Below are 27,975 nucleotides of genomic sequence, written 5' to 3'. Positions count from 1 at the left end.
ATTATTCTTTGCATTATTGTATGCGAATTCTGCAGTGGCCAAATGAGTTGCCCAGGAATCCTGTTGTTGGGTACAATATATTCTGAGATATTCTTCCAGTGATTGGTTGGTTCTTTCACACTGGCCATTTGTTTGTGGATGATAGGAAGTCATTAGTTTCCTGGTTATATTTAATCTTGAGCATAGTGCTTGCCAAAACCTCAAGGTAAACTAACTACTTCTATCCGATAGAATGCTAGTTGGCAATCCGGGTAGTTTGACGATATTCGTTAGAAAGAGATCTGCTGTTTGTGAAGCGGTGGGCAGCTTTTGGATTGGAAGGAAGTGGGCCATTTTAATAAAGAGATCTATTACGACCAATATGGTCGTGTATGTTAAGGATTTGGGTAAATCGACAATGAAGTCCATAGCAATTTCCTTCCAGGGTTGATCTGGAACTGGTAGGGACATTAAATAACCAAATTGTTTCTTGGGCTCTTTTTTGCATTGTGTACAAGTGGTACATGTTGTGACGAATTCTTTTACTGTGTCATACATTTTTGGCCACCAGTACCTTCTCTGCAATGTATGAAAGTACGATGTATACCAGGATGTCCGTTAAGTACAGAATCATGGGAACTTTCCATAATATGTGCCTGTAGTGTTGGTGGAATATACAATAAGTCACCGTGGTACTATAGACCATCAGCATGTAAGTTTTTAAGTCAAGTTTATGTAGATTAGGGTCGGTCTGTTGTGCTTCTTGTAATTCTTGAACCAGAGTTGTAGTGCAGGAAATAAAACGTTCTGGTGAGATCACAGTACTTGGGTTTTGTTCTATGAGTAGAGGGAGTTGTACGTCTGGATAGAGCATCTGCTTTACCATTACGTGATCCTGGACGATATTGTATGTGAAAATTAAACCTTGAGAAAAACAGACTCCACCTAAGCTGTCTTGAAGATAATGTGCGATTCGTTTGTAAATACTCCAATTCTTATTTACACTGACCACAAGAATTTGGAGTTTCTGTACCTTCCAACAGGTGTCTCCAATGTACTAAAGCAGATTTAATAGATAGGAGTTCTTTTTCCCCTATGGGGTAATTAATCTCTGGTATTGTGAGGAAGCGAGAAAAGTATACAATTGGGTGTATGGGTTCAGATAGATTCTTCCGTTGTGATAGAATTGCTCCGATAGCAAAATCTGATGCATCTACATCTAAGATGTATTGTAGAGTAGGATCAGGAAAATGCAAAATTTGTGCTATTGTGAAGCTCTCCTTAAGATGGTCAAATGCTTGTTGAGCGTCATTTGTCCAAATGAATGGTTTGTTCTTCCCGGTGAGTCTAGTGAGAGGTTTCACAATAGCAGAGAAATTTTTAATACATTTTCGATAAAAATTAGAGAAGCCCGGGAAGCTCTGGAGTTCCTTAACAGACTTTGGTTGTGGCCATTTAGTGATAGCAGATACTTTGGTATCCTCTATATATTACCTGTGCTGTAATTCTGTACCCTAAGAAAGATATCTCATGAACATGGAACATGCATTTTTCTGGCTTCGCATAAAGTTGGTTTCCCTGAGTCTTGTAAGAACAGTATGTACGTGTTGCACATGTTGGGCATAGGTTTCTGAGTAAATCAGGATATTATCTAGATAGATGATTACACACACATCCAGCATATCTCTGAAAACCTCATTAATGAAGTGCTGGAATGTAGAAGGGGCGTTGCAGAGTCCGAATGGCATCACTTGATATTCATATAATCCATACCTGGTACGGAAAGCAGTGAGCCATTCATCCCCTTTCCTGATACGTATCAAATTATAAGCGCCCCTGAGTTCCAACTTTGTATAAATGGTGGCATTACTAAGACGTTATATTAATTCAGTAATTAGAGGTAACGGTTATCTGTTTTTGACAGTAATTTTATTCAGTAGCCTATAATCAATCGGTCGTAAACTGTTGTCTTTGTTTCTCACAAAAAATATTCCAGCTGCTGCTGGGGAAGTGGAAGGTCTAATAAAACCTTTTTTCAAATTATCATCTAAATACTGTTTTAGATGTGTCAACTCTGGCTGCGATAAAGGGTATATATGTCCATATGGAATTGGGGAACCTGGTAGTATGTCAATAGAACAGTCGAAAGACCTGTGAGGGGGTAAGGTCTCTGCTATTTTTTTTATCAAATACATCCAAAAAATGAGAATACTCTGTGGGAATTTTGGTTGAAGTGAGCTCTAAATCGGTGCAATTCTGGGTTGTAGCTATAGAGTGAAAACAGGAATCCCTGCATAGTTTAGAAGTAAAATGAGTCATTAAAGTGGACCAATCAATGTTTGGCTGATGTAGTTGTAACCAACTAATTCCTAAAATGATTGGGAACAAAGGTGAAGGTGTTATATCAAAACTAAGGTATTCACTATGTCCCTCTGGTGTTACTACTTTCATGGGAATTGTATGGTGCGTAATAGGTCCATTAACAATTTGAGTACCATCAAACACACGTAAAACATATGGGTTTTGTTTTTTTATTATTGGTATTTTATTATTTTGGACAGTTGTGGTATCAATGAAGTTGCTTGATGCCCCAGAATCAATAAGTGCTTTCGAGGTAGCCCACTGCAAGGAAATAGAAAGTTGACAATGAACAAAGTTTTTTGATGAGAGGTGGTTATTTATTTTTGAATGATAAATCTTACCTTTTTTATTTTTGATAAGACTTGGACAATCTTTAACCACGTGCTCCTTGGATGCACAATATAGACCTAAGTTGCTATCTCTTCTCTTTTTTTTCTTCTGAAGTCAAGGGTTCCCTTAAAACACCAATCTCCATTGGCTCTTCTGATGGTTTGGAGGGCTGGTATGAAGTTGGATAGACTTTTCTGGTATAAGATTCAGTTCCATATTTTTCTTTTTTGCATTCCCTGAGACGTCTGTCTATATTGATTGATAAAGACATCAAGTTATCCAGACTATTAGGTAGTTCGGTTCTGGATAACTCATCTTTCAGGGCATCAGATAGTCCCAACCTGAACTGATTGCGGAGTGATATCTCATTCCATTGTGCATCTTTTGAGACTCGTTTGAACTTGGCAATATATCTTCTACAGGCCTTTTTCCTTGCCTCAGGGCTCTCGTATTTATATCAGTGATGTGCAGTGAGGTCAGAGGTTGGTGAGGCGGGATTGGGTATGATACACCCGAGAAACACATATAAATTTACGATAAAATTGGCAGGTTGCAGGTCCAATGTATTGCTATTAATAAATTTGTTCATTCTCTTGTTATCCTTTGTTGAAGGATATGCAGCAATGCACAACTGCGTGCTAACTGAACATATTAAATGAGCCAATGACAAGAGGCATATATGTGCAACCACCAATCATCAGCTGCTCCCAGTAGTGCATTGCTGCTCCTTAGCCTACCGTACCTAGGCATGCTTTTCTAATGATACTAAAAGAAAAAAGCAAATTTGATAACAGAAGTAAAATTTAAAAGTCTTTAATATTGTATGTTCTATCTGAACCATGAAAGAAAAATGTTGTGTTCAATGCTCCTTAAACATTTTAAAACAAATTAACATCCTTTTTACTGCAGCTATTCTCCAGTAGTCAAACTCCACCCACCATTTGCCTTATTTAGAGAAGGAGAAGCCAGATGCTCTCACACTCTCATACAGATGCACACACACTCTCACTCTCATACAGATGCACACACAGTCTCACTCTCATACAGATGCACACACAGTCTCACTCTCATACAGATGTACACACACTCTCATACAGATGCACACACACTCACTCTCATACAGATGCACACACACACTCATACAGATGCACACACACACTCATACAGATGCACACACTCTCACTCTCATACAGATGCACACACACTGCTCATACAGATGCACACACACTGCTCATACAGATGCACACACACTGCTCATACAGATGCACACACACTCACTCTCATAGTCATACAGATGCACACACTCTCACACAGATGTGCACACACACACTCATACAGATGCACACACACTCTCACTCTCATACAGATGCACACACACTCATACAGATGCGCACACACACTCTCACTCTCATACAGATGCACACACACTGCTCATACAGATGCACACACAGTCTCACTCTCATAGTCATACAGATGCGCGCGCGCGCACACACTCTTACTCTCATAGTCATACAGATGCACACACACTCTCACTCTCATACGGATGCTCTCACTCTCATACAGATGCACACACACTCACTCTCATAGTCATACAGATGCACACACACTCTCACTTTAATACAGATGCAGACGCACTCTCATATAGATGCACACACTCTCACACAGATGCGCGCGCGCACACACACACTCATACAGATACACACACACACACACACACACACACACTCATATAGATGCACACACACTCTCACTCTCATACAGATGCGCGCACACACACTCATATAGATGCGCACACACACTCTCACTCTCATACAGATGCGCACACACACACTCATACAGATGCGCACACACACACTCATACAGATGCGCACACTCTCACTCTCATACAGATGCACACACACACATACAGATGCGCACACACACTCTCACTCTCATACAGATGCACACACACACACTCATATAGATGCGCACACACACTCTCATACAGATGCGCACACACACACTCATACAGATGCGCACACACACACTCATACAGATGCGCGCACACACACACTCATACAGATGCGCACACTCTCACTCTCATACAGATGCACACACACACATACAGATGCGCACACACACACTCATATAGATGCACACACACTCTCATATAGATGCACACACACTCTCATACAGATGCGCACACACACTCTCACTCTCATACAGGTGCACACACACACTCATACAGATGCACACACTCTCACTCTCATACAGATGCACACACACTCACTCTCATACAGATGCTCTCACTCTCATACAGATGCACACACACTCTCATACAGATGCGCGCACACACTCTCACTCTCATACAGGTGCACACACACACACTCATACAGATGCACACACTCTCACTCTCATACAGATGCACACACACTCATACAGATGCACACACACTCACTCTCATACAGATGCTCTCACTCTCATACAGATGCACACACACACTCTCACTCTCATACAGGTGCACACACACACACTCATACAGATGCACACACTCTCACTCTCATACAGATGCACACACACTCATACAGATGCACACACACTCACTCTCATACAGATGCTCTCACTCTCATACAGATGCGCACACACACTCACTCTCATAGTCATACAGATGCACACACACTCTCACTCTCATACAGATGCTCTCACTCTCATACAGATGCACACACACTCTTACACTCATAGTCATACAGATGCGCACACACACTCATACAGATGCACACACACTCACTCTCATACAGATGCACACACACTCACTCTCATACAGATGCACACACACTCTTACACTCATAGTCATACAGATGCACACACACTCACTCTCATACAGATGCTCTCACTCTCATACAGATGCACACACACTCACTCTCATACAGATGCGCACACTCACTCTCATACAGATGCGCACACACACTCTCATACAGATGCGCACACACACTCTCATACAGATGCGCACACACACTCTCATACAGATGCGCACACACACTCTCATACAGATGCGCACACACACGCTCATACAGATGCGCACACACACGCTCATACAGATGCGCACACACACGCTCATACAGATGCGCACACACACGCTCATACAGATGCACACAGGGCCACCACTAGATATTTTGGGGCCCCTGACTTAACCATTGATCAGGGCCCCCCCCCCCCGCCCCCTCCTTTGACATGTGCAATTTTTTACCAAGTGACTAAAATGTATATGCACTTTATTCTTACGTGTCTATTTAAACTTGGAAATGTTGTAAAGGTAGTAACATACACAAACACAGACACACTCATACACTGAAACACACACACACACACACACACAAATAAGGATTTACATATAGACACTCTAGCAGACACGCAAAGAAACACACTCAGACACAGACACCCAAACAGAAACTACACAAAGACAAACCTACACACACCCTCACAGAGACACCCATAGAAAAATCTCAAAGACATATGCACACACCCTCACAGACATCCACAGAAAATGCACAAAGACATACACACACACCCACCCTCACAGAAAGACCCACAGAAAAAAATACATACACACTCATAGAGACACAAACCAAAGCACAAAGACATAAACACAGACACCCACAGAAACACTCACAGGAGGAAAGATTTATGCACCTTGCATCCCCTAAATCAACAGTGTGTGACATGCATGATAAAAAAATTGCAGCAATTAAGAGATCACTTTTTAAATAATCATATTTGTAAATGTGCAAACAAAAATAATTCTGTGAATTCAAAATTGTACATTAATGATCTGGGTAGATTGCTAGATGAAAAAAAGTACTTTTAAAAGGTTGACATATGTTTGTTTGTTTTTTCCCCATTTTCCCCAACCAAGAGCACCACTTCAAATATAGTGTACAAATGTTCCCATCTGTCAGCTGTACTTATGGATTTTGAAAATGCTGTACTCTATATGGTCTTGGTGGAACCATAAGCTGTGGTACTCATACCATTAGATCTAGTTAAATGCAGGATTTAGGCTTGTTGGTATGTATTTCAAAATTAAGTCATCTGTAGTGTAAACTGACCAGTTTTAAGTTAACCTGTCTCATTTCAAACACTGAGCAATCTTAGTCTGAGAGTATAACATTTTAAGCAGATGTAAAAATATAAATGATAAAATGCCTCCTTGCATCTGGAAAGTCCTTGCATAAAGGGGCAGTAAACTGGAATTATATATATATATATATATATATATATATATATATATATATATATATTTGCCAAAAGGGCACCTACCATTTGTGTATTGAGGAAGAAACATTTCTGCATGGTTTTAAATATAGAATTTTTACAGCATTGTCAAATAATCATAAATATACTGCTGCTAAAAGAAAATGTGTTTTTATGGACCCCTGGCTCCACCATACAACTACTACCACATTGAAGTTACTATCTGAAATTGCACAAAGAAATAAAAAACATTTGTTAAGTAAGTCCTACCTTCTCTGCAAATGAAAGTGATCTGCCGTCTGACTCAGGCACACACTGTACAAACAAAGTGCCAAGTCTGTCTCACACTGTGCATAGTGATTTAGTGCCAACTCAGAAATCCTCTCAAATGCTAATACTTTACTCCTTGTAATAACAGTTCCCATGCTCAATTAGCACTCTGCTGTAGTACCAACTGGTGGCTGCCAAAATTAAAAAAAAAAAAAATTTTTTTTTTTTTTTTTTTAGTTCTTGCCTCATGGGGCCCCCCTGGCCCATTGGGCCCCTGACTGCAGTCACCCCTGTCACCCCCTGATGGCGGCCCTGGATGCACACACTCTCACTCTCATACAGATGCGCGCACACACACTCTCATACAGATGCACACACACTCTCATACAGATGCACACACACTCTCATACAGATGCACACACTCTCACTCTCATACAGATGCACACACACTCACTCTCATACAGATGCACACACACTCATACAGATGCACACACTCTCACTCTCATACAGATGCACACACACTCACTCTCATACAGATGCTCTCACTCTCATACAGATGCACACACACTCTCACTCTCATAGTCATACAGATGCACACTCACTCTCATACAGATGCTCTCACTCTCATACAGATGCACACACACTCTCACTCTCATAGTCATACAGATGCACACTCACTCTCATACAGATGCACTCACTCTCATACAGATGCGCGCGCACACACACTCTCATACAGATGCGCGCACACTCTCATACAGATGCGCGCACACTCTCTCATACAGATGCGCGCACACACACTCTCATACAGATGCGCGCACACACACTCTCATACAGATGCGCGCACACACTCTCATACAGATGCACACACTCTCATACAGATGCACACACTCTCATACAGATGCGCGCACACACACTCTCATACAGATGCACACACTCTCATACAGATGCACACACTCTCATACAGATGCACACACTCTCATACAGATGCACACACTCTCATACAGATGCACACACTCTCATACAGATGCACACACTCTCATACAGATGCACACACTCTCATACAGATGCACACACTCTCATACAGATGCACACACTCTCATACAGATGCACACACTCTCATACAGATGCACACACTCTCACTCTCATACAGATGCACACACACTCATACAGATGCGCGCACACACACTCTCATACAGATGCGCGTGCACACACTCTCATACAGATGCACACACTCTCATACAGATGCACACACTCTCATACAGATGCACACACTCTCATACAGATGCACACACTCTCATACAGATGCACACACTCTCATACAGATGCGCGCACACACACTCTCATACAGATGCGCGTGCACACACTCTCATACAGATGCACACACTCTCATACAGATGCACACACTCTCATACAGATGCACACACTCTCATACAGATGCACACACTCTCACTCTCATACAGATGCGCGCACACACACTCTCATACAGATGCACACACACTCTCTCATACAGATGCGCACACACTCTCTCATACAGATGCACACACACTCATACAGATGCACACACTCTCACTCTCATACAGATGCGCGCACACACACTCTCATACAGATGCACACACACTCTCTCATACAGATGCGCACACACTCTCTCATACAGATGCACACACACTCATACAGATGCACACACTCTCACTCTCATACAGATGCACACACACTCATACAGATGCACACACTCTCACTCTCATACAGATGCACACACACTCACTCTCATACAGATGCTCTCACTCTCATACAGATGCACACACTCTCATACAGATGCACACACTCTCATACAGATGCGCGCACACACACTCTCATACAGATGCGCGTGCACACACTCTCATACAGATGCACACACTCTCATACAGATGCACACACTCTCATACAGATGCACACACTCTCATACAGATGCACACACTCTCACTCTCATACAGATGCGCGCACACACACTCTCATACAGATGCACACACACTCTCTCATACAGATGCGCACACACTCTCTCATACAGATGCACACACACTCATACAGATGCACACACTCTCACTCTCATACAGATGCGCGCACACACACTCTCATACAGATGCACACACACTCTCTCATACAGATGCGCACACACTCTCTCATACAGATGCACACACACTCATACAGATGCACACACTCTCACTCTCATACAGATGCACACACACTCATACAGATGCACACACTCTCACTCTCATACAGATGCACACACACTCACTCTCATACAGATGCTCTCACTCTCATACAGATGCACACACACTCTCACTCTCATAGTCATACAGATGCACACTCACTCTCATACAGATGCACGCACACTCACTCTCATACAGATGCACGCACACTCACTCTCATACAGATGCACGCACACTCACTCTCATACAGATGCGCGCACACTCACTCTCATACAGATGCGCGCACACTCACTCTCATACAGATGCGCGCACACTCACTCTCATACAGATGCGCGCACACACACTCTCATACAGATGCGCGCACACACACTCTCATACAGATGCGCGCACACACACTCTCATACAGATGCGCGCACACACACTCTCATACAGATGCGCGCACACACACTCTCATACAGATGCGCGCACACACACTCTCATACAGATGCGCGCACACACACTCTCATACAGATGCGCGCACACACACTCTCATACAGATGCGCGCACACACACTCTCATACAGATGCGCGCACACACACTCTCATACAGATGCGCGCACACACACTCTCATACAGATGCGCGCACACACACTCTCATACAGATGCGCGCACACACACTCTCATACAGATGCGCGCACATACACTCTCATACAGATGCGCGCACTCTCATACAGATGCACACACTCTCTCACTCTCATAGTCATACAGATGCGCGCGTGCACACACACTCTTACTCTCATAGTCATACAGATGCGCGCGTGCACACACACTCTTACTCTCATAGTCATACAGATGCACACACTCACTCTCATACAGATGCACACACACTCACTCTCATACAGATGCACACACACTCTCATACAGATGCGCGCGCACACACACTCTCATACAGATGCGCGCACACACTTTTATACAGATGCGCGCACACACTCTCATACAGGCGCACACACACTCTCATACAGATGCGCGCACTCTCATACAGATGCACACACACTCTCACTCTCATAGTCATACAGATGCGCGCGTGCACACACACTCTTACTCTCATAGTCATACAGATGCACACACTCACTCTCATACAGATGCGCGCGCACACACACTCTCATACAGATGCGCGCGCACACACACACTCTCATACAGATGCGCGCGCACACACACACTCTCATACAGATGCGCGCGCACACACACACTCTCATACAGATGCGCGCGCACACACACACTCTCATACAGATGCGCGCGCACACACACACTCTCATACAGATGCGCGCGCACACACACACTCTCATACAGATGCGCGCGCACACACACACTCTCATACAGATGCGCGCGCACACACACACTCTCATACAGATGCGCGCGCACACACACACTCTCATACAGATGCGCGCGCACACACACACTCTCATACAGATGCGCGCGCACACACACACTCTCATACAGATGCGCGCGCACACACACACTCTCATACAGATGCGCGCGCACACACACACTCTCATACAGATGCGCGCGCACACACACACTCTCATACAGATGCGCGCGCACACACACACTCTCATACAGATGCGCGCGCACACACACACTCTCATACAGATGCGCGCGCACACACACACTCTCATACAGATGCGCGCGCACACACACACTCTCATACAGATGCGCGCGCACACACACACTCTCATACAGATGCGCGCGCACACACACACTCTCATACAGATGCGCACTTCTTTTTTGTAACTTTAAAATGTATTAGTTTAGGTAATTTGGATTTATTTAGTGGGGTGTTAGGTTAGGGGGTGTTAGGTTCGTGTACTGTACTTAGTTTTTTAAATAGTTATTTGAATTGTGGGTTTTGCGGTTTAAAGGGTTAATAAGTTAAATAGGTTTATTGCGATATAAGGGTTTTGCGGTTTAGGGGTTAATAGGGTAAATAGGTTTATTGTGGTTTAGGGGTTAATAGGGTAAATAGGTTTAATGCAATGTAGGGATTTTGCGGTTTAGGGGTTAATAGGGTAAATAGGTTTATTGCGATGTAGGGATTTTGTGGTTTAGGAGTTAATACTTCGTGTAGGAATTTTTTTTTTGTTATTTCATGCGTGCTGTTTTTTTTTTTTTTTTTTAAAATACTTGATGCGGGCGGTTCGTTTTTTTTTTATAAAAATACTTTAATGTGGGCGATTAGGTGTTGCTTTTGTAATGTTTATCGACTAGTAATATATAAAAGGAACATATTTAGAAGATGAAATAGGCAGTTTCTTTTTCACTATATGGTTCTTGAATAATTAGTGCATATATCTGATCAAGACATACCCACAAATTAACCTCTTAAGGACATATGATGGAATTTTTCCATCATAAAACAATTGAGCAAACTGAACGATGTGTCCTTAAAGGGTTAAAGCATCAATGATGATATTATGGGATAAATCATTAAAATAGAAATTAACATTGACATATTGATTTTAAGATCTTGTTACTCAATACAAATAAGCACTAATTTTCCCTTGGATACAAAAATGTCTCAAAATTGATTAGATATATAAGTGGTAACATATAATAACTGCATAACATCAAACGACACTATGAGCATTCAGCTCAATATAGAGTTAATGTCTTATATAGCTATTACTTGTATACCTATATTCTTTATAAGTATCATTGTCCCTTTGGGTTATTATACTTAATTGCAAGACATTTATCATGGTTACCTTATCCTTTGGATATTGAAATATCTGCGTTTAACAATTTGGATAAATCAAGAATATTCCACTTTGCATGCATAAAGCTCTTTATCTGAAACCAAGACTATTTTTGTGGCATACTTTCACATATAAAGATGGAAGAGCATCTCTCTTTCTAACACAATCTAGACATTGCTCCATTTGTGATATACGATGATACGGAACTCTACCTAGTTATTGATATCTGCTATGCGGTGAAACACTTCACAATCATTTTACTGTTACCTGGGCAACAGATGGGTATAAACAGTGGAGATCTTAGAGCAGCTTATTGTTGTTGCAATATACTGCTATTGATGATACATAATAACACCGTAAATTTATAACTGATAATCCTAGCAACATAGTCTCTGTGCTTGACACTGAGTAGTCTATGAATGTAAGGCATTACGGATCTGCATTTAGTCTTTTATTGACATTGAATAGTCTCTGCGTATGAGACATTGCTAATAAACAATCCTGATTATATTTGCTGATCTGTTTAAAGTAACCCAATAAGCATTTGAGGGTTACATATGAGAGTTATATATGTGTGCATGATATATGAAATATAGGGATTGAGAGAGAAATCAGCTGACTTTGTTGAATCAAAGCTGTACGCAGGCAGGAGGTCCCCTTTGAGCGCATATAATGTTTGAACTCTGATGTATGTTTGCTGATTCTCATTAACCCTATATACTCTGACCGCACTCTTTCTATCCCTATTCTATCCCTATATGGCCTATTTGTTTTTAATTTATTTGTTTGATGTTTAATTTGGGCATTATGAATTAAGAGGTGGTGGTGATGTTACCCATCTCTGACATCCCCTATTAGAGTCTCAATTTTTTGTCTGTCTGCATATCTGTTCAACAAAGTGTTTAGTTTTTAACATATTTAGATTCTGTCCTAAAGGGACAGTAAACCCCAAAATGTTCTTTTATGATTCAGATGGAACACACAATTTTAAACAACTTTCCAATTTAATTCTATTATCAAATTTTCTTCATTCTCTTGTTATCCATTGCTGAAGAGACAGCATTGCACTACTGACAGGAAGCTGAAAATATTTATTTAGCCAATCACAAGAGACAAATGTGTGCAGGCACCAATTAGCAGCAGCTCCTACTAGTGTATGATATGTGCGTATTCATTTTTTAACAAGGGATACTAAGAGAACAAAGAACATTTGAAAATAGAAGTGAATTTAAAAGTGTCTTAAAATGACATGCTCTATCTGAATCATGCAAGTATAATTTTGACTTTCCTGTCCCTTTAACTATAAAAGAAACATTTTGGGTTTTGTGTCCCTTTTTAGAAGTTTTAAAACGGGTTTTAGCTGTTGGGGGAGATCCAGTTACCTTACATCAAGAGCCTTGTCTGAAATAATTTTAGCAATTCATCATTAGTCTCTCATTAAAAATAAATTTACTAGAACCCCTCCTAAAATTGACAGATTTTATTGCAATATTCTATCAGTTTGCCTGTTGCTTCAGAATGTGGTTTCTGTTATACTTCTCTTAATAGATTTCCTGTTTATACTGACAGGAAAGTGTCATGTGGCTTTATCTGCATCTCAGACTGACTTTAAAAAAGCAAATGCTAATTCTTTGCATTGAAACAATAAGTCTGAAAACAAACATCAGATGCTGACAAAGACAGAATATGTACACTCCGCATACAGAGAGGGCACAGTCATGCAGCATGCTCATGTTTTTATGATGGGCAATTTACAATATTTTCTTTACAAGCATAATCCAAATTCAAATAATGCTACTGTGACAAATCCACCAATAAGATCACAGCTTACCCCTATCACTTTCTTTCTAATCCACCCCTCCTACATACAAATTATCTATCTTTCTCTTCTCACTACTGCAATATATAACAAATAATCTTAACTATTTCTAAATATGCACAAATATTGTTAGTCATTGATTATTTGCATTGAAATAGACTAAAGTAATGGAATCAATGGATTTATATGAAGGCCCTAACCTTTTTCTCTACTATTTCATTGGCTGACGTAATAACCATATCATAATGGGTGTACACAACATGACTTAACAAAAAAAAAATAGCAATCACTGTTTAGTTTATGGCCTATAATTACTAAGACTGGTGGACACGATTCACAATTTGGGAAACTGCCCGTCTTCATGATGAGTGGGCAGAAAATGAAAATAGCACATTTTGCGCAACCTGTCAATCAACCAAATTAACCACTGGTCGTATGACCACTGCTTCTTAGCTTGTGGCAAGCTCGCATTAGTCAAGGGCTCCAAAGCAGTCTCTGATGCTTAGTCCATGGAACCCTTTGTCTTAGATTAAGCCAAGTGACACTTCACTTTATCATCAAAAGATATTAGAAAATGTTGATAGTGCACAAGTATTATATTATTATTAAACTCCTATTGTTTACCAGTGCAATACAAAACTATTATAAAAATGTTTGTGCTGTGGAGTAAGAAGGTGTCTTGAGGATTAATATATATGTGTAATGTTTCTTGGAATTTGCATCTGAGTTCCGTGCTGTATGAGTGTCTAATGCACAACATATGAGGGTGTTAAAGGGACTTTAGGCACTAAATACATTTCATTCACTGAAGGTAGCTTAAGGAGAGTTGCTGCACATGTGCAAGCACATCAGCTCTGAAATGAAGTGGTTAGATTTCAACATGGCTGCCCCTATGACATGAGGGAAACATGGAATAACATAATGCTTTGCATTTGCAGTGCAGGTTGTACATGGGGCTGATAGAGGGTTTGGAGATGGGGCAGAGGACTGTTCAGAAAAGGTAGCTGGGCAGTGTGGGCACAGTTAAGAGGAAGCAGACATCAGAGAAAGAGGGAAGTAATTTCTGAGTTGATACATCATTGTAGATTTTTAAAATTGGGTGAAGATGTTGAGGTTCAGTTATAGCAATGTCAGATGGCTTTTTATCTGATTTAAGTAGCTCTTCAAACACAGAGGGGCGTATACCAGACAAATTCAAGACAGGTGCTGGTGGTAAAGGATTGAATTATATGGCAGACTGACTGGGCTATTTCTTGACCAGGTCTTTTGACCATAACGGTTGGCTGTCTACAAGGTGCTTGAGTTCAGCATATTGCAGGTTGTATTGATAAATTTGTTAGAGGGATCTAGGATTGATCTTGCATATTTCTTTCATGTAATTAGCAAGAGTCCATGAGCTAGTGACGTATGGGATATACATTCCTACCAGGAGGGGCAAAGTTTCCCAAACCTTAAAATGCCTATAAATACACCCCTCACCACACCCACAAATCAGTTTTACAAACTTTGCCTCCTATGGAGGTGGTGAAGTAAGTTTGTGCTAGATTCTACGTTGATATGCGCTCCGCAGCAGGTTGGAGCCCGGTTTTCCTCTCAGCGTGCAGTGAATGTCAGAGGGATGTGAGGAGAGTATTGCCTGTTTGAATTCAATGATCTCCTTCTACGTGGTCTATTTCATAGGTTCTCTGTTATCGGTCGTAGAGATTCATCTCTTACCTCCCTTTTCAGATCGACGATATACTCTTATATATATATATATACCATTACCTCTGCTGATTTTCGTTTCAGTACTGGTTTGGCTTTCTACAAACATGTAGATGAGTGTCCTGGGGTAAGTAAGTCTTATTTTCTGTGACACTCTAAGCTATGGTTGGGCACTTTTTTAATAAAGTTCTAAATATATGTATTCAAACATTTATTTGCCTTGACTCAGGATGTTCAACATTCCTTATTTTCAGACAGTCAGTTTCATATTTGGGATAATGCATTTGAATCAATCATTTTTCTTACCTTTAAAATTTGACTTTTTTTCCCTGTGGGGCTGAAAATGCTTCATTTTATTGCGTCATTCTTGGCGCGGACTTTTTTGGCGCAAAAAATCTTTTCTGTTTCCGGCGTCATACGTGTCGCCGGAAGTTGCGTCATTTTTTGACGTTCTTTTGCGCCAAAAATGTTGGCGTTCCGGATGTGGCGTCATTTTTGGCGCCAAAAGCATTTATGCGCCGAATAATGTGGGCGTCTTATTTGGCGCTAAAAAAATATGGGCGTCGCTTTTGTCTCCACATTATTTAAGTCTCATTTTTCATTGCTTCTGGTTGCTAGAAGCTTGTTCCTTGGCATTTTTTCCCATTCCTGAAACTGTCATTTAAGGAATTTGATCAATTTTGCTTTATATGTTGTTTTTTCTCTTACATATTGCAAGATGTCTCACGTTGCATCTGAGTCAGAAGATACTTCAGGAAAATCGCTGTCTGGTGCTGGAACTACCAAAGCTAAGTGTATCTGCTGTAAACTTTTGGTAGCTGTTCCTCCAGCTGTTGTTTGTATTAATTGTCATGACAAACTTGTTAATGCAGATAATATTTCCTTTAGTAAAGTACCATTACCTGTTGCAGTTCCATCAACATCTAATGTTCAGAGTGTTCCTGATAACATAAGAGATTTTGTTTCTGAATCCATCAAGAAGGCTATGTCTGTTATTCCTCCTTCTAGTAAACATAAAAAATCTTTTAAAACTTCTCTTTATACAGATGAATTTTTAAATGAACATCATCATTCTGATTCTAATGACTCTTCTGGTTCAGAGGATTCTGTCTCAGAGGTTGATACTGATAAATCTTCATATTTATTTAAAATGGAATTTATTCGTTCTTTACTTAAAGAAGTACTAATTGCTTTAGAAATTGAGGATTCTGGTCCTCTTGATACTAAATCTAAACGTTTAGATAAGGTCTTTAAATCTCCTGTGGTTATTCCAGAAGTTTTTCCTGTTCCTGGTGCTATTTCTGAAGTAATTTCCAGAGAATGGAATAATTTGGGTAATTCATTTACTCCTTCTAAACGTTTTAAGCAATTATATCCTGTGCCGTCTGACAGATTAGAATTTTGGGACAAAATCCCTAAAGTTGATGGGGCTATTTCTACCCTTGCTAAACGTACTACTATTCCTACGGCAGATGGTACTTCGTTTAAGGATCCTTTAGATAGGAAAATTGAATCCTTTCTAAGAAAAGCTTATCTGTGTTCAGGTAATCTTCTTAGACCTGCTATATCATTGGCTGATGTTGCTGCAGATTCAACTTTTTGGTTGGAAACTTTAGCGCAACAAGTAACGGATCATGATTCTCATAATATTATTATTCTTCTTCAACATGCTAATAATTTTATCTGTGATGCCATTTTTGATATTATCAGAGTTGATGTCAGGTTTATGTCTCTAGCTATTTTAGCTAGAAGAGCTTTATGGCTTAAAACTTGGAATGCTGATATGTCTTCTAAATCGACTCTACTTTCCCTTTCTTTCCAGGGTAACAAATTTGGTTCTCAGTTGGATTCTATCATCTCAACTGTTACTGGTGGGAAAGGAACTTTTTTACCACAGGATAAAAAATCTAAGGGTAAAAACAGGGCTAATAATCGTTTTCGTTCCTTTCGTTTCAACAAAGAACAAAAGCCTGATCCTTCATCCTCAGGAGCAGTTTCAGTTTGGAAACCATCTCCAGTCTGGAATAAATCCAAGCCTTCTAGAAAAGCGAAGCCAGCTTCTAAGTCCACATGAAGGTGCGGCCCTCATTCCAGCTCAGCTGGTAGGGGGCAGGTTACGTTTTTTCAAAGAAATTTGGATCAATTCTGTTCACAATCTTTGGATTCAGAACATTGTTTCAAAAGGGTACAGAATTGGTTTCAAGATAAGACCTCCTGCAAAGAGATTTTTTCTTTCCCGTGTCCCAGTAAATCCAGTGAAAGCTCAGGCATTTCTGAAATGTGTTTCAGATCTAGAGTTGGCTGGAGTAATTATGCCAGTTCCAGTTCTGGAACAGGGGCTGGGGTTTTATTCGAATCTCTTCATTGTACCAAAGAAGGAGAATTCCTTCAGACCAGTTCTGGATCTAAAAATATTGAATCGTTATGTAAGGATACCTACATTCAAAATGGTAACTGTAAGGACTATCTTGCCTTTTGTTCAGCAAGGGCATTATATGTCCACAATAGATTTACAGGATGCATATCTGCATATTCCGATTCATCCAGATCACTATCAGTTCCTGAGATTCTCTTTCCTGGACAAGCATTACCAGTTTGTGGCTCTGCCGTTTGGCCTAGCTACAGCTCCAAGAATTTTTACAAAGGTTCTCGGTGCCCTTCTGTCTGTAATCAGAGAACAGGGTATTGTGGTATTTCCTTATTTGGACGATATCTTGGTACTTGCTCAGTCTTTACATTTAGCAGAATCTCATACGAATCGACTTGTGTTGTTTCTTCAAGATCATGGTTGGAGGATCAATTCACTAAAAAGTTCATTGATTCCTCAGACAAGGGTAACCTTTCTGGGTTTCCAGATAGATTCAGTGTCCATGACTCTGTCTTTGACAGACAAGAGACGTCTAAAATTGATTTCAGCTTGTCGAAACCTTCAGTCACAATCATTCCCTTCGGTAGCCTTATGCATGGAAATTCTAGGTCTTATGACTCCTGCATCGGACGCGATCCCCTTTGCTCATTTTCACATGCGACCTCTTCAGCTCTGTATGCTGAATCAATGGTGCAGGGATTACACAGATATCTCAATTAATATCTTTAAAACTGATTGTACGACACTCTCTGACGTGGTGGACAGATCACCATCGTTTAATTCAGGGGGCTTCTTTTGTTCTTCCGACCTGGACTGTAATTTCAACAGATGCAAGTCTTACAGGTTGGGGAGCTGTGTGGGGATCTCTGACGGCACAAGGAGTTGGGGAATCTCAGGAGGTGAGATTACCGATCAATATTTTGGAACTCCGTGCAATTTTCAGAGCTCTTCAGTCTTGGCCTCTTCTGAAGAGAGAATCGTTCATTTGTTTTCAGACAGACAATGTCACAACTGTGGCATACATCAATCATCAAGGTGGGACTCACAGTCCTCTGGCTATGAAAGAAGTATCTTGGATTCTGGTTTTGGCGGAATCCAGCTCCTGTCTAATCTCTGCGGTTCATATCCCAGGTATAGACAATTGGGAAGCGGATTATCTCAGTCGTCAAACGTTGCATCCGGGCGAATGGTCTCTTCACCCAGAGGTATTTCTTCAGATTGTTCAAATGTGGGAACTTCCAGAAATAGATCTGATGGCTTCTCATCTAAACAAGAAACTTCCCAGGTATCTGTCCAGATCCCGGGATCCTCAGGCGGAGGCAGTGGATGCATTATCACTTCCTTGGAAGTATCATCCTGCCTATATCTTTCCGCCTCTAGTTCTTCTTCCAAGAGTAATCTCCAAGATTCTGAAGGAATGCTCGTTTGTTCTGCTGGTAGCTCCGGCATGGCCTCACAGGTTTTGGTATGCGGATCTTGTCCGGATGGCCTCTTGCCAACCGTGGACTCTTCCGTTAAGACCAGACCTTCTGTCGCAAGGTCCTTTTTTCCATCAGGATCTCAAATCCTTAAATTTAAAGGTATGGAGATTGAACGCTTGATTCTTGGTCAAAGAGGTTTCTCTGACTCTGTGATTAATACTATGTCACAGGCTCGTAAATCTGTATCTAGAGAGATATATATTATAGAGTCTGGAAGACTTATATTTCTTGGTGTCTTTCTCATCATTTTTCTTGGCATTCTTTTAGAATTCCGAGAATTTTACAGTTTCTTCAGGATGGTTTAGCTAAAGGTTTGTCCGCAAGTTCCTTGAAAGGGCAAATCTCTGCTCTTTCTGTTCTTTTTCACAGAAAGATTGCTAATCTTCCTGATATTAGTTGTTTTGTACAAGCTTTGGTTCGTATAAAACCTGTCATTAAGTCAATTTCTCCTCCTTGGAGTTTGAATTTGGTTCTGGGGGCTCTTCAAGCTCCTCCTTTTGAACCCATGCATTCATTGGACATTAAATTACTTTCTTGGAAAGTTTTGTTCCTTTTGGCGATCTCTTCTGCCAGAAGAGTCTCTGAATTATCTGCTCTTTCTTGTGAGTCTCCTTTTCTGATTTTTCATCAGGATAAGGCGGTGTTGCGAACTTCTTTTGAATTTTTACCTAAGGTTGTGAATTCCAACAACATTAGTAGAGAAATTGTGGTTCCTTCATTATGTCCTAATCCTAAGAATTCTAAGGAGAAATCGTTGCATTCTTTGGATGTTGTTAGAGCTTTGAAATATTATGTTGAAGCTACTAAGTCTTTCCGAAAGACTTCTAGTCTATTTGTTATCTTTTCCGGTTCTAGAAAAGGCCAGAAAGCTTCTGCCATTTCTTTGGCATCTTGGTTGAGATCTTTAATTCATCATGCCTATGTCGAGTCGGGTAAAACTCCGCCTCAAAGGATTACAGCTCATTCTACTAGGTCAGTTTCTACTTCCTGGGCGTTTAGGAATGAAGCTTCGGTTGATCAGATTTGCAAAGCAGCAACTTGGTCCTCTTTGCATACTTTTACTAAATTCTACCATTTTGATGTGTTTTCTTCTTCTGAAGCAGTTTTTGGTAGAAAAGTACTTCAGGCAGCGGTTTCAGTTTGAATCTTCTGCTTATGTTTTCATTAATCTTTATTTTGGGTGTGGATTATTTTCAGCAGGAATTGGCTGTCTTTATTTTATCCCTCCCTCTCTAGTGACTCTTGCGTGGAAAGATCCACATCTTGGGTAGTCATTATTCCATACGTCACTAGCTCATGGACTCTTGCTAATTACATGAAAGAAAACATAATTTATGTAAGAACTTACCTGATAAATTCATTTCTTTCATATTAGCAAGAGTCCATGAGGCCCGCCCTTTTTTGTGGTGGTTATGATTTTTTTGTATAAAGCACAATTATTCCAATTCCTTATTTTTTATGCTTTCGCACTTTTTTCTTATCACCCCACTTCTTGGCTATTCGTTAAACTGATTTGTGGGTGTGGTGAGGGGTGTATTTATAGGCATTTTAAGGTTTGGGAAACTTTGCCCCTCCTGGTAGGAATGTATATCCCATACGTCACTAGCTCATGGACTCTTGCTAATATGAAAGAAATGAATTTATCAGGTAAGTTCTTACATAAATTATGTTTTTTCACCAATGACAGAGTTGGCAGAAAATGGGTGTGTCTTAAAATATCACTTTAGGGAGTTAGAAGCTTTATGGCAAGGACCTAAAGACTTGCATTTCTCTAAAATACTACAATTGCCACAGCTTAACCCAGAAAGGTAGAAAGAGCTAAGAGCAGTTAATTCATGCCTAAAAAGTGGTATAGAGAGTAAGGATATGGACTTTTAGAACACTGGGCTTCATTTTCAGTTTAGTACAAGCTCTACAGTAACATTGGACTGCATCTAAACTGACAAATGTTACTGCCGAAACAGAGCATTTTCACTTTTATTAAAGCTGATATGTGTTAATGTTCCTGAAACTTCACACTGCAAGTGCTGTTTGCTGCTGTTCATTGCAAATGGTGGTATAACTATACATATTAACAAATCACACAGAGATAAACAGGAACACATCCAAACCACTATGGTAAACAAACCAAAAAGCAAACACACCTGTAAATTATACAGGGAGCATAGTACTGACTCATCCTTCCGAGTATATAAGGAATGTAGCAAAGAATGTAAAAGGGCAACTAGATTAGCTAAAATACAACATGAAGAAAAATAATTGCAAAGGATTTCAAAATACTAAGACTTTTTAAAGTATTTTAATGTCTAAAAATTCTAAGAAAATATTTGAGAACTGTAAGTTGACCTGGAAGGCTGTGGTCCTAAAATACATACTTTTTAAAATGTCTATTTATAAGACAATGTAAAAATACTTTTTGTAAGAAAACAACAAAGTGATTTACAGTTGATACTAATAGATGCCATTGCAAAGTCATATTTATATAAGGGGTAAGGTATATGCATTACAAAATTACATCTGTAAAGCCTGGACATTTGTTGTATTGCCAGAGCTTTGGGAAAAAGGTTTCACAGGGATGTGTGAAGATGTCTCTGACTCCTGGATATGTTTACTTGGATATACATAACAAACAAACATGTAGACTGTAGGATGCTGCTCAAACCTTGTGTGAAGAGCCTGTCTGTCTCCACTGGGTAGGGGGTATTTTACTAGTAAATGTTTTAATATCTAGAAATTAGTGGATTTGCTATGTCTTTAGGAAATATGAGTTCATAAAGCCATGGGTCAGGTTCCACCCTGAATTGAAAGAATCAAACAGGCTTTTGAATTTGTGTTCCCTTTCAGTACTGTTGCTTTCAAATCCTGGGCGTTGGGATTTGGGCATACAAAACACAATGGCACTTACCAGCACATTATGATGTCCAATGCATTGTTTCTTTAGCAGGTGCACAATAGAGACTATTGACAAATATCCCTTAGCTGTAGGTGCTCAACAGACAGCGTCCTCATCCCAGTGCTGATCCAGTGCAGTGTAACGTCTGACCGTCAAAGTTAAAATTGAAGCAAACTTTCAGATAAAAGAATAGTTTATTAAAAAAGTGTGCAGCATAAAAACATAAAGCCAAAAGCTTATAGGTACTTGAAAGGAAAATCAAGGAAAGCAGGAAGCAGACATGTTTCATAAGGGTCCACCGCACTTGTTGACCACTTCAGTTGTTATTTGGTCTGTTTAAATGGTTGCCTACCGGTGTGCCAGTTATGTATGTGTGTGTATATGTGTGTATCTATATCTATCTATCTATCTATCTATCTATCTACCTATCTATCCGATCATCTATCTATCTACTGTATAACCAGCAACATAAGACAAAGCAATGACTAAAACATTGCAGCAAAATAGAACTTTAAATCCCATACCTATAAATTGGTTAACTCTCGAGGAACTTGATAATATCAAGATAAAATTCCAGATACACATGGATAATATCTAAGAAATCTTGGTGAACCTTGTCCTGTAATAACTAAGCCTATATTCTTAATTTTTGTTTAAGACTCAGTAACCTTGTACCCGGTAATGTGGTGCTACTGTTTTAAAAAGCTATAGACCAGCAAGTCTTACATCAGTAGTGGAGAAGCTTCTAGAGGTTATTTAATTCATGATTGTATTCATGAAGTAACTGTCATTTTTGTTCTCATAATAAACTAATTAAATTTAGTTTCATTAAGGAATAAACTCAATAAAGTAGACATGGGCATTTGCCAGCTTCTTTAGCTGACGAGTGCAGAAGCAGGCGGCCCCTCGTTGACTTCAGCTCTTTTTGGAGCCAGATTTATGCTTCTGAGAGACCATCACACTAAGATCTGTGCAAATCCAGATGTAGGCCTAGCATGGTGGAGTTAATGTTAGGAGGAATTGGGGTTAAAATAACTCGCTCTCTCCATCATAATTTTTATGGGATCATTTTATTGTATAAATGCTTAGGTCATGTGCTGGTGATATCACTTCCTGTGACACAACATTATTACATTTTACAAATCTTCAAATTGATACACAGTATTATATATATATATATATATATATATATATATATATATATATATATATATATATATATTTTTTTTTTATTTGTCAGGTGTGCGGCTCACTACAAACACCCGCACACTAGCATGCAGGTGTTTTACTGATATTCTGGAATTTGGAGTGGGTGGATGTACATATTTCATCTTGACTTTTAAACACTATGAGGCTTAGTGGAAGGAAAATATTCCTTTTTGTAATTTTATTAACAAAGAAAAAGATTGATATGATATAACTGGTGTCGGGAATCTTAGTACAGGTTAATCAACAGCCGCAAGACTAGAGTGGGGTTCTGGGTTGTTGCAATAAGTTAAGTCTAGTAAGGGAAAAAAGTATATAGGAGATCAATACTATAGCAACAGTAATGACATTTTTAGAAATTATTATGAATTATTACATATTATGCAGAGACGGTTTGCTGGGGGGCTAGGGTCCCAAATCATTATTGTATCAACCCTAATTCTCAAATGTGTCAACCATTAATTGGTTATTCCACTTTCTACATGGCTTTTTCTCTAGCAAGATACAGAGAGAGAGGGGCAAATAGGTATTTATAGAGAAAAAAGAGAAATAAGTATTAATGACCCAACGCTATCATTGATGCGTTGCTTTGTGGCAAGATTTTTAAACACCCTGAAATCTTCAGTTCCAAAACCTTCCCTGCAAAGAAGTAAGACTAGAGAGAGAACAAAATACAAGCTGAAGTTTATTAGAAGCTAGTAAAACAGTGACACAAATTAATCCTAGCCAGCATCTGAGATTGCACAAAACTGACACAAGCTTAAAGGGACACTTAAGTCAAAATTAAACTTTCATTATTCAGATAGAGCATGCAATTTTAAACAACTTTCCAATTTACTTCCATTAAAAAAAGTGCACAGTCTTTTTATATTTAAACTTTTTTAGTCAACAGATGAGCATGTGCAAGAATTCACAGAATAAGTGTATATGCATTTGTGATTGGCTTATGGCTGTCACATGGTACGTGTATGCATTTGTGATTGGCTGATGGCTGTCACATGGTAGAGGGGGAGTGGAAATAGACACAACTTTTAAAATGGTCAGAAAAATCTACTATCAATTTGAAGTTCAGACTAAGTGGTACTGCATTGTCTTAATATCTTGCATTTGTTGATTATGCAAATCTACTGTGTTGACTGGTCCTTTAAAGTGGAAAGAACAGGGCAAGGCATACTGATGCATCTCACAAAGTAAATGCATTAGTTTCCTGGAAACAGGGTTATACTTTCCCTGCCAATTTGCAAAAGGTCAATTTGTAAGTGATAGCGCTTCTTCATTACAACGGATTAATTAAACTCCGTCTAAAAATATCTCTAACATTCCAGATCTGTTTTTAAAAAGGGGAGAGTTTACCATCGCTTTAACATTTGAGTGGACTAGTAACTTTTTAACCTCTGACTAATAAACTATAGTGATATCCCACCTATCGCACATTATGAGGTATGCTCATGTATTGATAGCGGTACCCTACTGTTGCTCTTTCTAACAAATACTCAGTTTTCACAAAGCAAAACCTGACACTGTGTGGGTCTGCAGTGTTTGGGGACCTGAGCTGCTGGAACTCAGGGTGCAGGACTCCTTGACTGACTGTTTTCCAGTCCATAATGCCCTCTGGGAAATGTAGGGAAGTTGGAATTAGATACATTTTAATGACGGTCACTTTACAAATAAATAATAATTATAATGGAAGTGAGCTTGAGTTAAGCAAGCAGCATAGGAATACTAGCATAATTCTAGGTTGCTCTACAGTTTCAAACTTTAGAGGGACAGTAAAGTTAAAATTAAACTTAATTTCTTTTTTTCCAGCTTACGTCTATTATCAGGTTTGGTGCATTCTCTTTTTATCCTTTATTAAAGAGAAAACCTAGGTGATCTCAGGAGCAATAATGCGCTTATGGGATCTAGCTTGTAATCTGTGACTGTATTTACAGTATATGCCTCATTTGCTCACTGAATGCGTTCTCTTAGCTTTCAGTAGTGCATTGTTGCTTCAGCAAAGGATACCTAGAGACCAGTGTTCCCTCTAAGGCCAGTTTTATAAATGACCCAGCAGTGAAACGGTTAATAAGGTCACCACACCTTGCAGTCTGCATTGTGTAGTGTTTCCTATTGCTCTAATTAAGTGTTTCATGGCTGGGCCACTCACAAAACTGGCCTTAGAGAGAACACTGCTAGAGACCAAAGCACATTTGATAATATATACTGTAAGTAAAATGCACAGTTGTTTAAACTGCATAATTTTATCTGAATCAAGTTTAACTTTGACTTTACTGACAATTCTCCAGCCTGCTAAAGGTAAGTATTTTTATAAATGGAGTATGGGATTTTCCATGATTTAGTGAGAAAACTCCCTGGAGAGCAGTCATGCATTCCTGTTAGATCAATATCAGTTTAATCGGGAAATAACTTTCTTTTTCAAACATAAATATTTTAACATGTTTATCTGCTGATCTTTCATGTGTGATGTTTATTTAAGGTTATTATCTCCTTAATAATAATTACATGCTCTATTACTGTGTACCACTGTAAATAGGACTATATTTGTGTAATATAGTATAAAAAGAAATATTAATCTTTTTATTTTATTTACTTCTGTATTCACATTGCTGTTCTCTAAGAACAAGGAGTTAAACAATGCAATTTTCAGGAAGGTCTGTCTTTTATAGGTATCTTAAATAGTATAGTAAACAAATTACATTATCTAATCCGTGAGACAGTGGCGTATTTAGGTTTTGTGCTGTTCTAGGCACTCAAAATTCTGCTGCCCCCCCCCCCCCCCAAAAAAAATAAAAGATCATGAAAGTTTAATTTTGACTAGACTATTCCTTTTAAGTAGTGGATAATTAAAACCGTTTTCCAGTGGATGTGGTATGGACAAAAACCGTATCATTCATGAAAGTCTGCGATATTCAAAAAATATTCCTATGCACTATATCACAATAAAGTCAAAATATTCAACTTTCATGATTCACAGCACGTTTTCAAACCTGTCCTGAAGTCTCCCTAACAGACCAGATTTTCAGGATTATCTTGGGTGATTAGCAGGTAAAATAACCATGTTCAGTTATCATCTTATTATTTCACCTGTACGCCAGTTCAGATATCCTCAAAATCTCGCCTGTTTAAGAGGCCTAAGGACAGGTTTGAAAACTAGTGAGAGAGAGCATGCAATTTCCAATTTTACTTATGTTATCTAATTTGCTTTGTTCTTAGTATTGTTTGTGGAAAATCACGCCTAGGTGGGCTCAGGTGCTGCAATTGACTACTGGGAAATAGCTGCCGATTGTTGGCTGCATATATATATATAACTCTTGTCATTGGCTCACATGTTCAGCTAGTTCCCAGTAGTGTATTGCTGCTACTTTAACAAATTTTATCAAAATGAATGAAGCAAACTGGATAATAAAAGTAAATTGGAAAGTTGTTTAAAAGTAAATGCTTTATCTGAATGATGAAATATTTGTAATTTTTTTTTTTCATTATCGTAGGCAGTAGCTTTAGCTAAGGGATCTAAAAAGATATACATTTGTTATTATTACTGGCTGGAAGTTGGATGATCAGCACTTACAACATCAGATTAGAAAAGGCCTTTGGTTTATGTTTGTGTAAATATGTGCGCGTGTGTATATAAAATCCTTTTTTTTTTTTTTTTTTTTCTCCTAGTTAATATTTTTATGTTTTGTACAATACCTCTTTTTTCATGATTTAGAATTTTTCAAGTAAATTAGCATTTTCACATTTTTTTTTTATTTTTGATTATCCAATATCTCCTAAAACTCTAAAAAAAACCAAAATGTATTGGCAACGTGTCTATCAAAGATCCTATTATACTCAATATGTAGAGGAACCCAATAGTCAGTCTGTGCCTCTGTGTGTTATTATTAATATCTTAACCCGTTAACCATTGATGAGATATCTAAGCTATTTATGATAGGGCACTTGTATTATTTGCATTAGGTAATGAAAATTATCTTTCATATTCAATTGTAGGCAGTTAAGGAAGAAGAGGAACCTGTGCCGGTTTATGTAAACATAGAGGAATTTCGAAAAGAGAGTTCCAGAGGAAGAGTCAATTCTCAACCTCACAGTTCAACTAGCACATTTGAGGAATGGGAAACGCACACTGACGAGGAAAGTGGCCAGCTATTTTATTATAACAGTTTAACTAGAGAAACCACGTGGGATTCCCCGTTTGATCAATCAGAAGAACAAACCCACTCTCCCATTTCCTCACCATCCCCAAGTCTAGTGTTGTCTGAAAGTGACTGGGAGAAACATTTTGATGAAGTTACTAGACAATTCTACTTCTATAATTCAGTGACTGGTGACACGTCCTGGGACCCTCCTCCTGATGAAGACTTGAATTTACCAGAAATGAAACCAGTTTTGTCTTCATACAGATCAATGGAAAAACGAG

General features: G+C 39.3%; 1 protein-coding gene across 3 annotated transcripts in view; it reads left to right on the top strand.

Moving 5' to 3' along the window:
• The window catches only part of ARHGAP27 (Rho GTPase activating protein 27), a 244,516-nt gene that overhangs the window by 128,926 nt on the left and 87,615 nt on the right, over positions 1–27,975 (top strand). For all 3 annotated transcript variants that reach the window (XM_053699608.1, XM_053699609.1, XM_053699610.1), the window contains one exon: positions 27,549–27,974. In XM_053699608.1, coding sequence (XP_053555583.1) covers positions 27,549–27,974 — 426 coding nt within the window. The remainder of the gene's footprint in view (positions 1–27,548; position 27,975) is intronic.

This window comes from Bombina bombina, chromosome 1 (assembly GCF_027579735.1).
Source record: "Bombina bombina isolate aBomBom1 chromosome 1, aBomBom1.pri, whole genome shotgun sequence".
NCBI classification, from domain to species: domain Eukaryota; kingdom Metazoa; phylum Chordata; class Amphibia; order Anura; family Bombinatoridae; genus Bombina; species Bombina bombina.
Note: the sequence above shows the minus strand (reverse complement) of the source record. Positions and strands in the feature narration are given on the sequence as shown.